The 16280-nt window shown below is 37.8% G+C and overlaps 1 protein-coding gene across 1 annotated transcript in view; it reads right to left on the bottom strand.

Annotated features, from left to right (window-relative positions):
- ARHGAP10 (Rho GTPase activating protein 10) overlaps positions 1–16280 on the bottom strand; it is a 143583-nt gene that overhangs the window by 68450 nt on the left and 58853 nt on the right. Inside the window, exons 6-13 of the mRNA XM_017820181.1 lie at positions 16073–16183; positions 14034–14138; positions 9817–9946; positions 8418–8524; positions 6667–6761; positions 2914–2995; positions 1891–1933; positions 532–597 (exon numbers count right to left, since the gene is read on the bottom strand). Of these exons, the coding sequence (XP_017675670.1) occupies positions 532–597; positions 1891–1933; positions 2914–2995; positions 6667–6761; positions 8418–8524; positions 9817–9946; positions 14034–14138; positions 16073–16183 (739 nt within the window). The remainder of the gene's footprint in view (positions 1–531; positions 598–1890; positions 1934–2913; positions 2996–6666; positions 6762–8417; positions 8525–9816; positions 9947–14033; positions 14139–16072; positions 16184–16280) is intronic.

Below are 16280 nucleotides of genomic sequence, written 5' to 3' on the forward strand. Positions count from 1 at the left end.
ACTAACCTCTCTCTTCCATCTCCAATTTTGGGAGGTACAACAATGAGGATATGCAACAGTAATCCTGGCAGCATGTTTGTCTCTGGTGTGATACTAACTCCACCAAAAGGACTTTGATACTTTTTGTAAGTCACTTGCCTGCTCAGCTCCTGTTCTTTCGTCTTAAAGCAACTAAACAGAAATGGAATTCTAAAATAACTTAGCCTGTTCAAACGCCCAGCAAAGGTACAGGAACTGCCTACAAGACACAGGTTTCTCTTTGCTGTTGCACACAAACATTGGCTGCCTTTGTCAAGAGAGGTGCTATTTCCTGCTTGTGAGCACTTCTTGAAAATACATCTCTTGAGGGAAAGCCATACACAAAAGACTGGGACTGGACTCCTGACCTGGTCAGTGTAGTCAGTGAAATGTCTACTATGTAAAAGTCTCTTCCAGAGATCTACAGGACACTTTATCACACAAGCCTTCTTCAAAGAGCAGACCCTTCAAACAGCTTCACCCTCTTCACTAACAGGTTGGGTTGATCATTACCTCGTGTTTCAACAGCACTGATGCACTTTTTGATGACGGTGAACCCTATTTTATCCAATTGTGCACCTACAAGACAAAAAAAAAAAGGTTTGAACAGTTTTAAAGCATCATTGCAATTATGTCTTTTCAATGAAAATAAGGCTGGACTTAATCATATAGCTAGTACTTCTGAAGCAAAACTGTAAATATTCTGGAACGGAAATACTATATCACTTTTTCTAGAAAAATTCTGCTTTTCTCTTTCACAACCCTGCCTAGCCCAGCTAAAGGCTCATTCTTATGGTAGTGGCTTCACTGAATCTGTTCACAGCAGCATCCTTTGAAGAATGGGATCTCTGATTAGTTACATATGTTGGCAGATGCAAAATTGAATTTAACAGTACTTACTGCAACATCGACAATATCTGAGAGTTCACCAAATGGGACAAGGAAGTACTTACGATGAAAAAACATAATCATCAACAGAAGGGCTTTTACTGAGTCCTACCCTAAGCCAAAGAAATTCCCACACTAAAGATACAGGACACATGTATATAATTTCACAGCAGTTAATGATCTGACTACATGGAAGCAGATGCATTAACAGGACAACAGCTGAGCTCCAGCATTCCTTTGTTGTTCCTATCTTACACTTTTTCTCTACATCAAAACTTCATTTAAATGCTTATATTGCAAAACTGCCCTTCCCCCAAACATCTGGCCTTCTTGCTCCTGGGGACCTGGTCTTGCACGATGAAAAGAAAACTCTGTGGAAAAAATTCTATTAATAACACCATGATCCAGCTTTAACCAGCAATTCAATTACTTTTTTTTTTTTAAAAAAACAAGCATAAATTGCCCGATAATAAAAGAAGGATACCTGTTTTCATTCATTTACTTAGCTAACAGAAGAAAGCTGATGTCTAAAGAAAGCCTTTTCTTCTACTTCCATTTTGGTTTATATTTTAAATGCATGCATTCAGCTTTTTTGCTGACCTTTATGTTCAGCCGCAATTGCTTTTAAAAGCACACTTACACATTCTACCAGATGTGTGCACACAGTCTGGATTAAGAAATTGTGATGCATTTACGTACAAATTCAGCCAGTTTTGAGTCAATTTCAAGCATGAAGTAAATTGGCAAAAAAAAATCAGACTGATTCTCTAGCTTATGTCCAGTGCTATAATTCTTATATATGCACTAAACTGAGTAACTGTGAAACCCCATTAATTACAAAATCCCCAAATATATTCAGAACTCAAGATTTAAGAGTAAAATATTTAATTAAGTTAAATCCACTGGAAAAAAAAACCTACCTTTGCCTTTCTCAGTTGTAAAATGTTAACAGAAATCAGCTTTAATATTAATCTAAATACTTACTTCCCTCTCGTTTTGCATTTGGTTTATTCAAATTGATGAACAGCTAAGACAAAAAGAGTAAAAAGACATAAATTATTTTAAAACTTTTATGAAATCAGTTAAAAGGCATCCCCAATCTTAATCCTCAGTAGGCACAAATACAGCTGTTTACAGCTAAAACGTATCGCAATGTTAGCTACAGCCACTGAAATTAATTGTGATTTACATGCTCCACGTTCCTATGTTTTTTGGCAGTTTCATTTCCCACAGTTGCAAGCTCACTCATATTGTTGTGAAGTGCTTTCATGAATCCTGAGACTTAACGTCCCAGTTCGGCATTCCCAGAAGTTGTAAACTTACTGGGGACTCCAGCTCAGACAACGTGTCCTGGTAATAAACACCTCTGCAAATGAAACCAGATTTAGGTAACAGTGATGTCAATAAAACTTCCTGCTACAATGCCTGGGGACAGGCATGTGGCTGTCATTGTCTAGAAAACCCCATTATTTCTGGCCCACGAGACCAATATATTTATGATTGCAAGAATAATCTACAGAGTGTTTCCATTCTACAGTTCACATCCATTTCCTTATGTGAGACAGAAATTAAGCAAATTCAAGCACAGCCTCACTCCCATTGAGAAGAACTGTTTTGATCTAGTTTAAAAAAAAATAATACCATGTAACTCACTCAAATTTTGCCATTGGAATAAAGTATGCCAGCATAAGACTAAGTGAACATGCTTATACTAGACATTTTCTAGAACACCAATATTATCATTGCAATGGGAAACCTTTTATAAAAATTGATGCTGTCATTACAATGAAAAATATCTCATATCAGCATTAGCAGTTATCCACACTGAGCTTTACCAAGTTACTCATCTCTCCTGAGTTTTATTTCACTTTTATTCTTTATTCATTGAATCTATCATTTTGCAAACTACATAATCCCAGTTTACTAAAGTATAAATGGGATCAGAAAGCAGAGGGTGAGAGAATTCTCCATTATACTATTAAAGAATACTTAAAAAATGACAGTTACAGCTTCTTTTCCATCCAAGGCTTCCATCCATAGCTTCCTGTCTTCCTCAGAAAATGCCTGCATGGTCACAGGAACTCCAGGCCTGCAAATGTACCAACAACAGAGAGTAACTGCACTCACCAGCAACCAAAAAATTCTTGTCAAAGTCTACTTCCAACTACAAGCAAAAGCCCGTTGTATTAAAAGTCAGGAAGTTTGTTTGTTCATTTTTTGCTTAATAACTAAGCACTGCTCACCTTGAAAATAAAAGGTGTAGAAGGGATACACACTGTTGGAAATAGGGAGAACAGGGAAGAAAAAGGAAAGCAAATGTAATCTGCAAACTATTTCAAATAGCTCATTGTTGATCACTTGCTGATTCTAACACTTGTTAGGAGTTACTGAGTTTTCTGAATTGTAAATAAACTTGGTCTTGCATTGCAACTAGATAAAAAAATTTGTTAACTTACTCAATACGTGATCTTTTGCTTTAAAGCAGCAACAATGATTGCAGTTTGCCACTGAATATCTTATAAAAATAACCAAGTCTTAGTGCAGGATCTCATTACAAAACTCCACTATTACAACTTTCCTAAAAAGGCAGGGATGGGCAGCTGTGGGATGTAGGGATTAGTGGAACAGACATTAACAGAAACCTACTTTTGAGTTTATATCATAGAAAAGTAAACAGATTAATCGTGTGGTTCAGCATAGCATACAAAGCAAGGAGAGTTAAAAGCAGAACAGGCTATTTGGGTAATTATTTCTCTACCAATTAAAAAAAAAATCATTTTATTCAGCTTGCCAGTACTTTTGGCAAATTTGTAAATCTCATTATATAGAGACGGATAGAAACGAAGAACTAAATCATAACATTCTCTCTCTTCTGTACGATATCTATCTTCAAGTAGCAAAATAGCCATAGGGGAAAATGTTGTATGAAAATAACAGCACAGAGAAAACCAGCACAAATCCCACTTTTATGTAAAACTGTAACAGTCTACACACCACATTCACATTTTTACAGCTAGAGAAACTTCTAGTTCACTTTCACCTTGCTATAAATTTTATCAAACCACAAGATTTAGTCACAGCATAGAACTCCACAAATACAAATACCTCTTGCTCATAATCTCTTTTCAGACAACATGTGATGACATTAATTTCTGCAATTAATAACCTTTAAGACTAAAACAATGTCATACTGGTACTAGCAATGACAGTAAGCAAGGTAGCTTCTCAAGACATACCAGGTTTTTTCCAGTGGGAATGGGTCTGGCTGCAGTGCAGAACTGCAGCCATCATAAACATGCAAACTTAATCACTCACTGAAAAAAACATCCACAGTAAACTAAGTAAAAAACCCCACGTGCTCATTTGTTTCTTTCTTGTCTACTTCCTTTTACTACTTTAAACTACAACTTATGCAGGGAAAATGTTCCTTCTTTTCACTAAATTACAACAGTCAAAGTATCCAAGATTATCATCTAAAGGCAATACCTCAAACTCAGTATATGCTGCATGAAATACCATTTACTTGCCTGCAAATTAAAGTCAAAAGAGACAAAGCCTTCCCTCCTCCTTGTCCTGCATTAGAAAAATTAAAATCTAAGTAGTCTTTCAGCTCTTCATCAATAGAATATCTTTTTCCTACACCAGAAGACCTCTGCTGTCTCCTTAAGATTTAAATTTCTCTACATTTACCACTAGTCACCTTCAACTAAACATGATGGAGTAGTAGAAACAGAACAAAAACATCACTTCCCAGAGACCTAGCCCCTCAGAGCTTATAGTCATAAGTATCAGATTTAAAAACAAAACAAAACAAAACAAAAAACCATCTCAGCTTTCCTTTTGAAAGAAAAATACGTAAATTTTCAGCTAGCTCCAAGTAATGCTCAAGTCACACACAAGGCCGAATGTTTGTTACTGAAAAGTCTTTCCTAAAATTTTATGACCTTGCCTCCTTCCAAAGCACAGTAACAAAGAAAACCCCATGCCCAGCCATCAATCTGTATGTTATTTTTTAACTTGGACAAGCTGAGGGATAAGTGTGCCCTGAACTGATACCAAGGAAACAAGCAAATGGCCTGCAGCACAGAACTAATCTCCATGGGAACACCTCAGTACTACACACATATATTATTAAAAGAAAAATGTCTGATATCAAGGTCACAGTGGACCAGTTGTGTCTATTATATCTAGACAGAAAGATGAATTAGACTTTTCTCACTTTTACCAGAGAAAAGAATGAGAAAATGTTTTGGAGGATCAAGGAAGCACTGCTCTCCATCCTTCTCTGTTTAAACTTGAGGTACCCCATTGAGCAGATGACGCACAGGGGGGACAGACTAACATTTCTCATGCTACTTTTTAACAACTTTTTTAACTACTTTTAGCAGACTCAGTTTGAAATCTGTTATCCAAACTGACCAATACACTGACACAAGAGGAACTGCTTCCAAGAGTATAAATCTTTACTCTCTTTCCTACTCTTGGAACACTGTGGTAGAATAGTTAAGCCACATCCTTCTCAAGTTAAAAATGCAAGTTCAAACCATGCTGTAGACTGGTGGCAAATGCCACCTGAGCTGTAAATGAGTATCTTGTCATCTGCCACGTGAGCTAGAAGTTTTCTGATGCAGTGGCAGTTTGACATCCCTTGACCCATTGCTTGTTATAGGAATGGACATGCCTCAGGCAAGCCAGTCTCACTAGGCATAGCCTTGGATCTAAGTTTGTGCTCGTGCACATCATCCTTATCACAGACACATTCACAGATCACTAGCAGTCACAGGAGAGAGGGGCCTGACAGCACTGGCCACTTCAGCCTTTGAAGTGAAAAGCACTAAGAATTTGATAGGAAAAAAAAAAAACAAACAAAAATCCTGTAAAGTTTAAAGACCTACTAAACTATAAATTAGAATATAGTTAATTGGTATAAGTAAGGAGCAAATGTATGCGTTAAAAACAGCTCAGAGCGGAGGGGGGGGTGGAAATGTTAAAACGCAGCGACAGTCCACTAATTTATATCTAGCATTTAATTCTAGATATGATCCATTTCTGCATAAATACAACCTGCATCAAGAAAATGTAGCATTACCACACCTGTAATGTGCAGTGCCCTATTAAGCTCGATTCTCTCACCTTCATAAATGAAGGAGACTACCATGCCATTGAAAACAAATATTTATCATATTTTGAGAGCCTCTAGTGAAAAAAGGGCACAATTATTTTCTTTTGAAATAGAGCAACAAAATGGTGGTGCTTCAGAACGACAGTGGCAATGATGTTCAAGATGCAGTGGACGATTATACCAGCCACAAAAAGCCTCAAAATCTTATTTTCAATCTGAAAATCCAGCATTTATCTTTAGCACCACATCATTTTGGAAAGCGGGATTGTAGCACAAAATGGTCACGATTATATGAATTATTACTCTGACCTCAGTCTTTCATCAGAGCAACATGTATTTCAATTTAAGCCATATATCTTCACTACCATAACAACAACTCTTAATAGTTTCTCAAATTTTTTTCTGTGTTTTTCTTTCATGTGAGCTCAGAGGACATCTACATTTCAGCTTAATTCCTCCCTGCTTCATTTACACACAGCTGAGGTAAAATTCAGTAAGCCATGGCAGTACTTGTCTGCCCCTCCAGTGACCATTTCCCATCAGCAGTCTGAACGAGCACTGAGGAAATCAGAAGAAAACACAACAGTAATTTTACTGTAGCAGTTTTAACTACTTCTTAGTGTGTTTCACAAGCTTACCTGTCTGAAGCTTCTAAGTCAAAACAGAATCGTCTGTCTATTGTATCTATATTTCTTTTGGTACAATAGGTAAGGATGAACAGTTCCTCATCACCCTGTGAAAAGAAAGTTTTTATGTGCTTGACCTAGTAATTGAAAGCTCCAATTAGCCAGCTGTACAAAACAAGTAAGGCAAATTTATACTAAAATAATGGCAAAAGCTATACTGAAAACTGACACTTGCAAAAGAATTCGTTCATGTTTGCTTTTCACTTCTCTGCACAACAACAAGTTCTGTGGCCATTTATGGGACATAAATGCAAAAATATCGAGCCCGTTTCAGCTGGAACTTTACAGCATGACTCAGTACCACAGTAAGTTGAACTAACAAAAACTATTTTGCCATAAAGATTTTGCACCTGTTACTATATAAGCACACAATGAGTTATAAGGGACTTCTCCCATTTTTTGTCAGACACAGTGATCAGTGATTTCTGTAGTAAAGGTTATTGCTACACCAACTAGAACAGTGCTCTTTACTATCTATAACCTGTCTTACAGAAGCATTTCTCCAAGACCAATCAGCACTAGGATCTTTTTTTACCCAGAAATCACATAAACTCATCTGTGAATGAGTTGTATCAGATGTAATCACGACTAACTGTACATTTTAATTATTTATTGTCTTTTTCAGCATCTCTGACACAGAAGATTGTCACTGAAGGAGTAATTGCGTTGTGGGTTTCCAAATGGGAGGTCTTTTAATATAGCAAAAATGGCTTCAAAAGTGTTTCAGAATGCTGAATGCTTAGACACATACTATGTATTATATTAACTAAAAAGGCTTATTACAATTAGAGTAAATCAGGATAAAAAATTCATAGAAGTACTGAAGTGATTAAGGAAGCCAAATACCACTAATTTTCAGTACATCAGGTTTTCCAGAACTTTTGAAAGGTTCTTCCAAGTTCAATACATGTGTAAATATACACGTCCTCAAAATGATGAAAGCTATCTCCCCTCTGCTCAAACTAATAAGATATAATAACTTGATAAAATTACAACAACATGATCTTCATCCAAATTCGAAGACAGGACAAGGTGCTGCATTTACAGGCATATTGACTCAAGCATTATTTTCCAGCTTCAGATATCCTTTTTCCTTGCAACAAAATGCATTTCATCCATATTAATGCATTCATTCAATGTGTCATCTCTGAAGGTGCTGAGTGCCATCAATTCCCAACTACTTCAGAAGGAATTAAAGCCATTTAAAGATCAACAAAGTTTCAGGTCTTAAATATTTCAGATACCATCAAAGATACCCGAAATTACATTCAGTTATCAGTATGAATTATATCCCTATGAAAATCCCTTTTTCTAATCCCACTTCTACTTCTTACATCTCTAAAAAAAAAATAAAAATCTAACTGGAGCATGTAAGAAAGAAATTTTTCAGTCCATTATATTCTCCTGATTTATACTTTAATAAGTTAAATGCCTCATGAATAAACCAGATTCTAAATAGCAAAACATTGCGTGTTATCGGTACCATGTCCTCTGGTCTTCTAAAAGGAAGCAACTGGAAAGTCTACAGAATTCCTATCTATTAATCCATCCATAACTTAAATGGCAGAATGAATTGCACGAGGAAAGAAGAAAAAAAGGGGCAAGGAGGGTAGAGAGGGAGAGTTCTTGACACATCTTATCTGACACATCTTCTCATCTTGATCCAGGACAAGTATAAGAGTGGAATACAAAAACATACTCACAACTTTCCCTCCTGATCTGTGTTCAAATGGGATCATTGTGAACTTCTTTGTCTCTTTCCTATACATGCAGTAGTGCTTCACCCAACTGGAACCAAAGGGAGCGGGTCCTACATAACACAAAAGCATTAAATAAGATGTATTTTTTCCAGCTCCTGTGTTTTCTTCTCCCACTTTTTAAAATGATACTTCAGAGCATAACAATTAACTCCTAATAATGCAGCATTTAAAACAAAGGTATGAATTAATAATATAATAAACATAATACAAATGTTAATAGGTGCTTACTATTCTAAAAACGGATAAATGTTGTATTTCACATTTATGCTTAATGACAATTGTAAAGAATTATTACATATCTTTGTTTCATTACTATAGACAAAATAATATTTCCCTATAAAATAAACACCCCTTGGAAACTTTATTTAGCAGAACATGGAAAGCCAGATTTACACTTGGTAACTTGAAGCTAAATAACCACAGACTGCAACCTGTGTTGCAAGTTCTACACTATCTACTGATTAATCTACTGATTAAGATCTGATCACAACTTCTGACACCTAAAGTCACTTCTAACTACTTAGCATTGCACACCCTACATAGAATATACACACTTAAGAGCCCAGCTTACTGCATGGAGTATTGTTGAGATTTGCATCATAATGTTAACTGTTCAAACCTGGACTCTGACCCTACTTATCTGCTCACTTCTATCCCTTCCCTTTTCCTAAAAAAGGTCTGCAAAGGAATCTTCTCCTTCTATAAGGGCAGACATCTTAAAAATATGACTTAGGCAAAATGTTTAAAAAAAGATTACTTTGTTGTCATTCCTTGAGCAGCAAGTGCTCTGCATTTGGCTTTTTTACTAGCGTGAGAAAGATTTATAATCGTTTGAAGTATTGCCAGGATATTATTTGTGTGACATACACCTTCATGGCAAGATTTTTAACAGCAGCTACCTAACATATGGCCTGCTTTATTTGACTTTATGATCACAATTAGGTACTGAGAGCACATCACTGAATCAAGGAAATGACCCTCAATTTCAGCATACTAAACTAGCCCAATTTTCAGTGGCTAATTTGACAACTCATGTTGTCTGACAAAAAAAATGTTTGATAGCTCTAGGGGAGGTCATGAGCGGGGGATTAAAAATAACATGAAATCCATTCTTTGGTCAACTAAAACTTCCCCAAATTCAGACACCTTTACTAAGAACTGTCACACTTTCAGCTCCATGTCCTTTTATGAGCCACAGTAACACTTCCATTAGAGGCTTTGAACATTTACTTGGATGACTGTTTAATAAACCATAAATACTTTGCTTCTTTATGTTACCTGTAGAAATAAGACTTGCCTATATGCACAATATGGGCACTGTGGAATACAAAATACACCTTACTTTTTTCCTGTACATAGAGGTAGCCTTCCATCGTGAAGTGATTTGCTCTTTTATGCTCCTGAGGATTCCTTCTGATCTTGTTCATGAGCTCCTCTACCTCTGACCTTGTTCCTTCAAAACGATTTCGTGTCTAAAAGACGACAGCAAAAGCTCTTTAGTAATGAGAGTGGAAGAAAGACTTACTCTTTCTGGCAGATAGGAGTTATAATCATTAAATGGGTTTGCATGGCAAGGTTTTGGTGTGCAGGGGTGCTACAGAAGGGGCCTTTGTGAGAAGCTGTCCCCCCTGCACCACTGAGAGGGAGAAGGTAGAGAAAATCAGCAGTAGAGCTAAGCTTGGGAGAAGGGAAGGGTGATGGAAAGGTATATTTAAGATTTGGGGTTTATTTCTTGTTACCCTGCCCTAATATGGTAATAACTTAAACTGACTTTCCCCTGTCAAGTCTGTTTTGCCTGTGATGGTAATTGGCGAGTGATCTCTCCCTGTCCTGATCTCAACCCACAAACTCTACAGCTGAGGAGGGGAGTGACAGAGCAGCTCTGGTGCTCACCTGCCATCCAGCCAGGGTCAACTCATCAAAAATAACTATAAAATGAGAGAATGACTCAGGCTATTTTAGGACAGTCAGTGCACAATTTCCATATATATTTACTGTCTGGGTTTTCTGATATGCTTCAAAATTAATGTATGGTTTAGATATTGGCTGCTATGACTGTGGAAAGCACACAAAAAGTGCCAGAGTAGATTTCTAGAACAATGTGCTGACCTGTTCAGAAAGAAGGGAAATACCAAATGCAAAATTAATTTGAATATTCAAGTTTCCTTACAGAAATATTACTACAGATACTGGCTTAATTCATGATATTCTTACTAGCTGTCAGGAAGTAGAGGATTTTCTGTGGTTATTGAGGAAAAAAAAATGATAGGAAGGTCATCAACATATACATGCCAAATGTTTTGAGCACACACACGCAGAAGCAAAAACAAACCCAAAAAAACCCCTGAAATTCCAGCTGATTATTATTTCTGAATGTCACTCCCAAAGTCAGCAGGCAGTCAGAAAAGATTTATTAGAACATTAATAAAAACAAACAGAAAGTAACCATACAATCCACGAATTATACAATGGGACTACACAAAATAACAGAGCAGTCCACACCTCACACAAGAAACTCTTCAGTTTGCTCTGAAAAACACTGATAAGTGGCCAATGAGCAAATAAAACCAAAACAATCACTATAATAACTCGTTTTCTCCACATATGCACCTGTCCAAACAGCAAACACTGAAAATACACATTTAAATTCCATCAGGTACTTTGCCCAGCTGGTACACGTGTTTTGAGGAAAGCACATACTTCCAGATGCATGCTTATGTGTCTTGTTGTTTCCTGAAAGCACCTTTACTTTTCTGAAAATGGATGAGCTTCTGAAAATGTTGCCTCACCTATTTTATTTTTTCCCCAGGATAAGGATACACTGACACGAGTATAAACAAGTCTCAGTGTTTGTATATAGACAGTTCCAACACCATACTCCTGACTGACCATCTGTACATGCAGATTTCAGATTTATGTGCAGAAGTTTATTCATGGGCACAAATACCGTCTATGCAAGCAGATCTGAGCAGCCACCCATATCCACATGTTTTACAGAGGAAAGCTGAAGATATTCGTTAGGTGATGACTAGAGAAAAATGGCCTATCTTATCTCCAGGCAAAACAACTGCTCTAAACTCTTCCCATACCCATCATCCCAATTTCTGCTCACATCTGCTTGCAAATTTTGGAGTTAGACCCTGTCCATAACTAATTTCCAAGGTTCTCAACAATTTTATAAGCTTCTTTTCATAATTTCCTAGAAGACCTGCATCAAAAAACACATTCTGCCCAGAGGACATAGGCAAAAAAACTGATAGTGTCAGACTGTTCATACCTAAACCTTCCTGTCTGAGCACTGATCACTTCAAGGTTAGATGCTTTAAACGATCCTGCCAGGGCCTTTGTCCAAGCTGTGCAGCGATCACAAATTCAAATGTGTAAAATGCATCCTGGGAATGGTGGGATGAAGCACCATGGGCTCCAGGAACCTGAAGGAAATTTCTATCTTCCTTTTGTGCTATGACAAAGCTGAGCTTAACCAGGAGTCAACCACAGCTGCTAAACCAGTGTGGCTATGCCCCCTCTTCCCAGGGAAGGCCAGGTTTTTTAGCAAGGAGAAGTCCTGATAGCGCAGCAGTATCTAGCTGGAGATGTGGGGTTCTATAAGAGATGGCTGTTGAAAGAATCAGCTTTCTAGTGCTTGGGCTGCAAGGTTGGGGTGGGTCTTTTTGGTTCTTTCATTTGAGGGGGGGTGTAGAGGGGCAGTGAGGGGAAAGCAGGGTATGGGGCAGCGTGGGCAGAGGAAATCCACAGCATAATTCTCAAAGTAAAGACAACCTGAAAGAAAGGGAAGGCAATTACTAGAGCTACACTGGCAACTCTCAAATCACTCTCCATATCCAGTTAGGCTCTCCATGCTGAACCTTGTACCTTCAATTTCTAACACATCAAGCCAATGTTCTGCCAGCAGCTCAGCTGTACCATAGCCAAGCCTCAGCTCATTTTTCCCTTGGGAAGTTTTGTTCAACACAGTGGAGAATGTACCGTGCCCTCTCGTGATCTTTTCAGATGCTTCCTTCTATTCTCCTCTTACCTCAAATAGTTGTTAATCCTTGTCCTTTCTTTCTACAGCTTCTTTCTATCTATTCATAACATTTGAGCTGTAATGTTCAACCTGGGGCATACTATAATACCATTCAGTCAATTGAAACTGCAGCTGTTGAGATTAGCTTACTTTCTTAATGCTCATCACTTCTTCAGATCACTTCACTGGCTCTTTTCCATCCTTAATCTGAAATCTAGCTCTTCAAAACCATATCACAGCTTCCCTCTCATGTTTCATTTCTTGCCCATCTTGCATCACCTCCCCTCTATCCACTGCAGCTCCACGCTGCTCCTCCCTCTGTTAAGCTAAGCATACAAAAGAAGCAAGCCTGTCTTAAACTTTCCTCCAGAAGCATTGACTTCTGCCACAAAAGTCTGCTTGTGAAGTTACCACTAATCAGTTCCCCTTCCCAAACCAAACAACAGCTCAAAAGGAAACTTGAGACTTAAACATATGGGAAGAAAATTAAAGGAATGGTACCATGACACATGAATCACGTCACTATGTGTTACAACAACTGTAATCCTCTCTTCCGCCTTTCCGCCTCCCTGCTAGTTAAGCCATTTCTAAAAACAGACTGCCATCTCCAAGAAGTAGTTTCTGTGCCCAGATGCCCTCAGAGGTCAACAAAGCAGATGCACTAACAGGAACTGATTGTTTGCAGTAAGGTACATGGTTTGCTTCGTACCAACAGGCACATGCAAGTCCCTCTGAGAAAGTCTTATTCTTCAACAAATCCCAAGGAAGTAAACAGACCACCTGAGTAGTGACTCTGTCAGTCCCATTGTTTCAGCCTGTCACCTCGCTCCCTGCTCTCCCATTCCTGACCAGATCACACTGGGCAATCTGGCAGGAGGTTACAATAAACTGGCAGTGGCCCCCTTTGGCCTGCCCTTGAAGGAACACATCGTTTTGTCACAGACATCACGGGTGCTAACACCAAGATGTTCCTTGCCTGAAAGGGCAGCTGCAAGACAAACAGAAACTCCAAGTCACACACCTGGCAGAGATACCAAAAAACAAAAAAAAAAAAAGAAAAATAATTCTCAGCTATTTTTCTTCTCTTTTCTTAGCTGTGGATAACAGAGCCCTATCAAGGACTTTCAGACATCACCACCAAACACTCGATTTCAAAACACACCTAAAATACTGAAAATCTCAGCATTCAATCTCTGAATTCTCCAGTGCTGCATGCATTTTTACAGACTTTATCCCTTTTTCAACTCTTTCATGATAATCCTTGCGCTATTTCTCTATTAAAAAATAAAAAAAAGGAGAGGGGGCCTTTTACTTGGTGCTTATTTATTTACAATATTATTAGAAATGACAAAAGAACTCACTGGACTTAGCAACGATTTGCTCAGTGATGTGGCTGATTATCCAGGAGATGGCACCATATCCCCGAAGTTCCCAAGCAATGCACTAACACCGGGTATGTATTGGCAGTACAGATATTGCACATGCAGCAACCTCAGCAGGTGATTTTACTCACATAAGTAGACTCAACTTACATTTTGTATATTTATCTGCAGGGCCATTTTGTAATGATTGAAGTCTTTAGCAAGTTCATATCCCTGATGATAGAAAGTGAACAAACCCTGGAAAAACGACAGCACCTGAAATAGAAATACAACTTGTTAGAACGAAAAACTCCATTTACTTGTATACAATTGCTGCATATAGGTACTTTTGGGCAGTCCTGCCTCTGGAATTTCACAGCTGATCTGTACTTTCCTTTTGACCACAGGGAATGTATATTCCTTATCTCCCAAACTTTCCTATTTAATGTTTTCCTACAGGTGGTCTATACCAATGATGTCTGGAATAAATGTTTGTGCACAAGGATCATCCTGTCTTTTAGTCACCATTTGCCTGGTCATTCCTCTCTCTACTAATGACCACGTGGAGATGACTTTCTTGTCAGAGTCATCTGGCTTGTTCAAAGAAGGAAGCTTTCCATCCAGTAACTCCACCCATCACTGCTTTTTTGTGCACAGATCCGACCTTCTGTCAGCAAATGATCAACTTTGCAGTTTCTGACTTCAGCACTTCAATTTAAAAGAAGGAATGAGTTATACTATGCTGGTACAACGTGCAGTCCTGTCTAACTCTCCCGTTTGGTTCAGGTTGTTGGAAAGAAGCAGGTGACACATGAAGTAACAACTCTCTAAAGAGAACAAACCAAAGAACCTATTTAATAAACTCTGAAGTCATATGCAAATAAACAGTTTTCAAAAATTCTAAAAACCACATAAAGTATTATTAAGGGAAAAGGGAATAAGAATTTGGTACTAAATTTCAGCTTATTACTCTAGTGTAAACTGTAAATCCAAATTAAGCAACATGAAGTTCAGCCCCATCCAGAGGGAGTTTTCAGAATTGAGAAGGGAACATGTTTCTAACACATCATTTGAAGATTTGTTACTCTAGCGTGGCTCTGAGGAAACTTCAAATGGTTTTAAACATAATAACCAAATGAAAAACTATTTAGGATTAAAAAAATCTTTTTTTTAATTAACAAATAAAAATCCAACAGAATTTTTTAATGCTTTTTTAAATGCTTATTTTCCACAGTATTTTTCTGTTCCTTGAACAATGTTAATATAAATACAGCAATTTATTCCCCCTTAGGGATTTTAGCAATTTCTTCACACAGGGATAAACTATATCAAAACAGACAGTTCTTATAAGCTCCATAATGACCAACTACTTTGACTGGAGTAATTTGGAACTTCTTTCATTATTATGCAAAAGGAATTGTATCAGAATAAAAGGACAGACTTGGCACAAAAAAACAGACTTCAGAGCATTAGCAAATTAAACACTTATACAATCCATCCTCCCTTTATCTCAGTATTACACCAACTGTTCTCTTACTGTATGATAAATTTCATTTAGACTACAAAGCTAATGCACATTTCAGAAAATTTTAGAATAAGCTCTTCTCAGAGATTTAAGTAAGTCTGGTTAGTGCACATAAGATTTTTACCTAAATTCAGTGAAACCCCTTGATTTCTACACAGATTCAATTGCAAGTGATTTTAAACATATCAGGCTACCAAATAATGGGCTTTCTATAAAGTAGCATGCTCAATTAATTTAAATCTGCAGTTCTTCCCTAGCAGGCCTCTAAGTCCTACATTCATACTGAAAATTAGATTCCTTACATTAGTCAGCAAATATTATTTCATGGGTAAAAAAACCCCAATGCAAGAAGCCTGACACCAACATAATCTTGAACCCTCTGTCCTATCACACATGGTAAATTGAGGGGTTTGCAGTACAGCCAAAGGTTTCACACATTTTCTGACAATCAGCATCAGTGGCTCCAAATCCACTGCAATTACTGAGGTAAGTTTTGAGGTGCCTGGTTATCTGTATCTATACCAGGAATTTCTGCAGATGTAACAAGTTGCTTTAAATTCTGTTAAGTCACACAATTGCACGTGTTTTCCAGAAAACAGAGCTTGGCTGTTGCCCACTTGCATTCCTTCTCAGCCTACCCTTATGAAACCCTTATTCAGCGTAGGCTGAATTCACTGGTACTTACAGGTTCCACACACTCAAATTTCTTCCGCTCCTGTATCTCTTGCAATTTGCACACATACTCGAGGGACAGCTCGTAGAAGTGTTTTCTATTCTGCTCCACTAGGTTATCAGCCTGCAGACAGAACACATCCAATGATGTTTCAAAGGCATTTGCAGACAGCTTCAAGATGACACACACGCAGCGTACAAGTGGCAAGCGGATAAGATAA

The sequence above is a fragment of the Lepidothrix coronata genome, unplaced genomic scaffold, assembly GCF_001604755.1.
Source record: "Lepidothrix coronata isolate B3197 unplaced genomic scaffold, Lepidothrix_coronata-1.0 Scaffold79, whole genome shotgun sequence".
Classification (NCBI taxonomy): domain Eukaryota; kingdom Metazoa; phylum Chordata; class Aves; order Passeriformes; family Pipridae; genus Lepidothrix; species Lepidothrix coronata.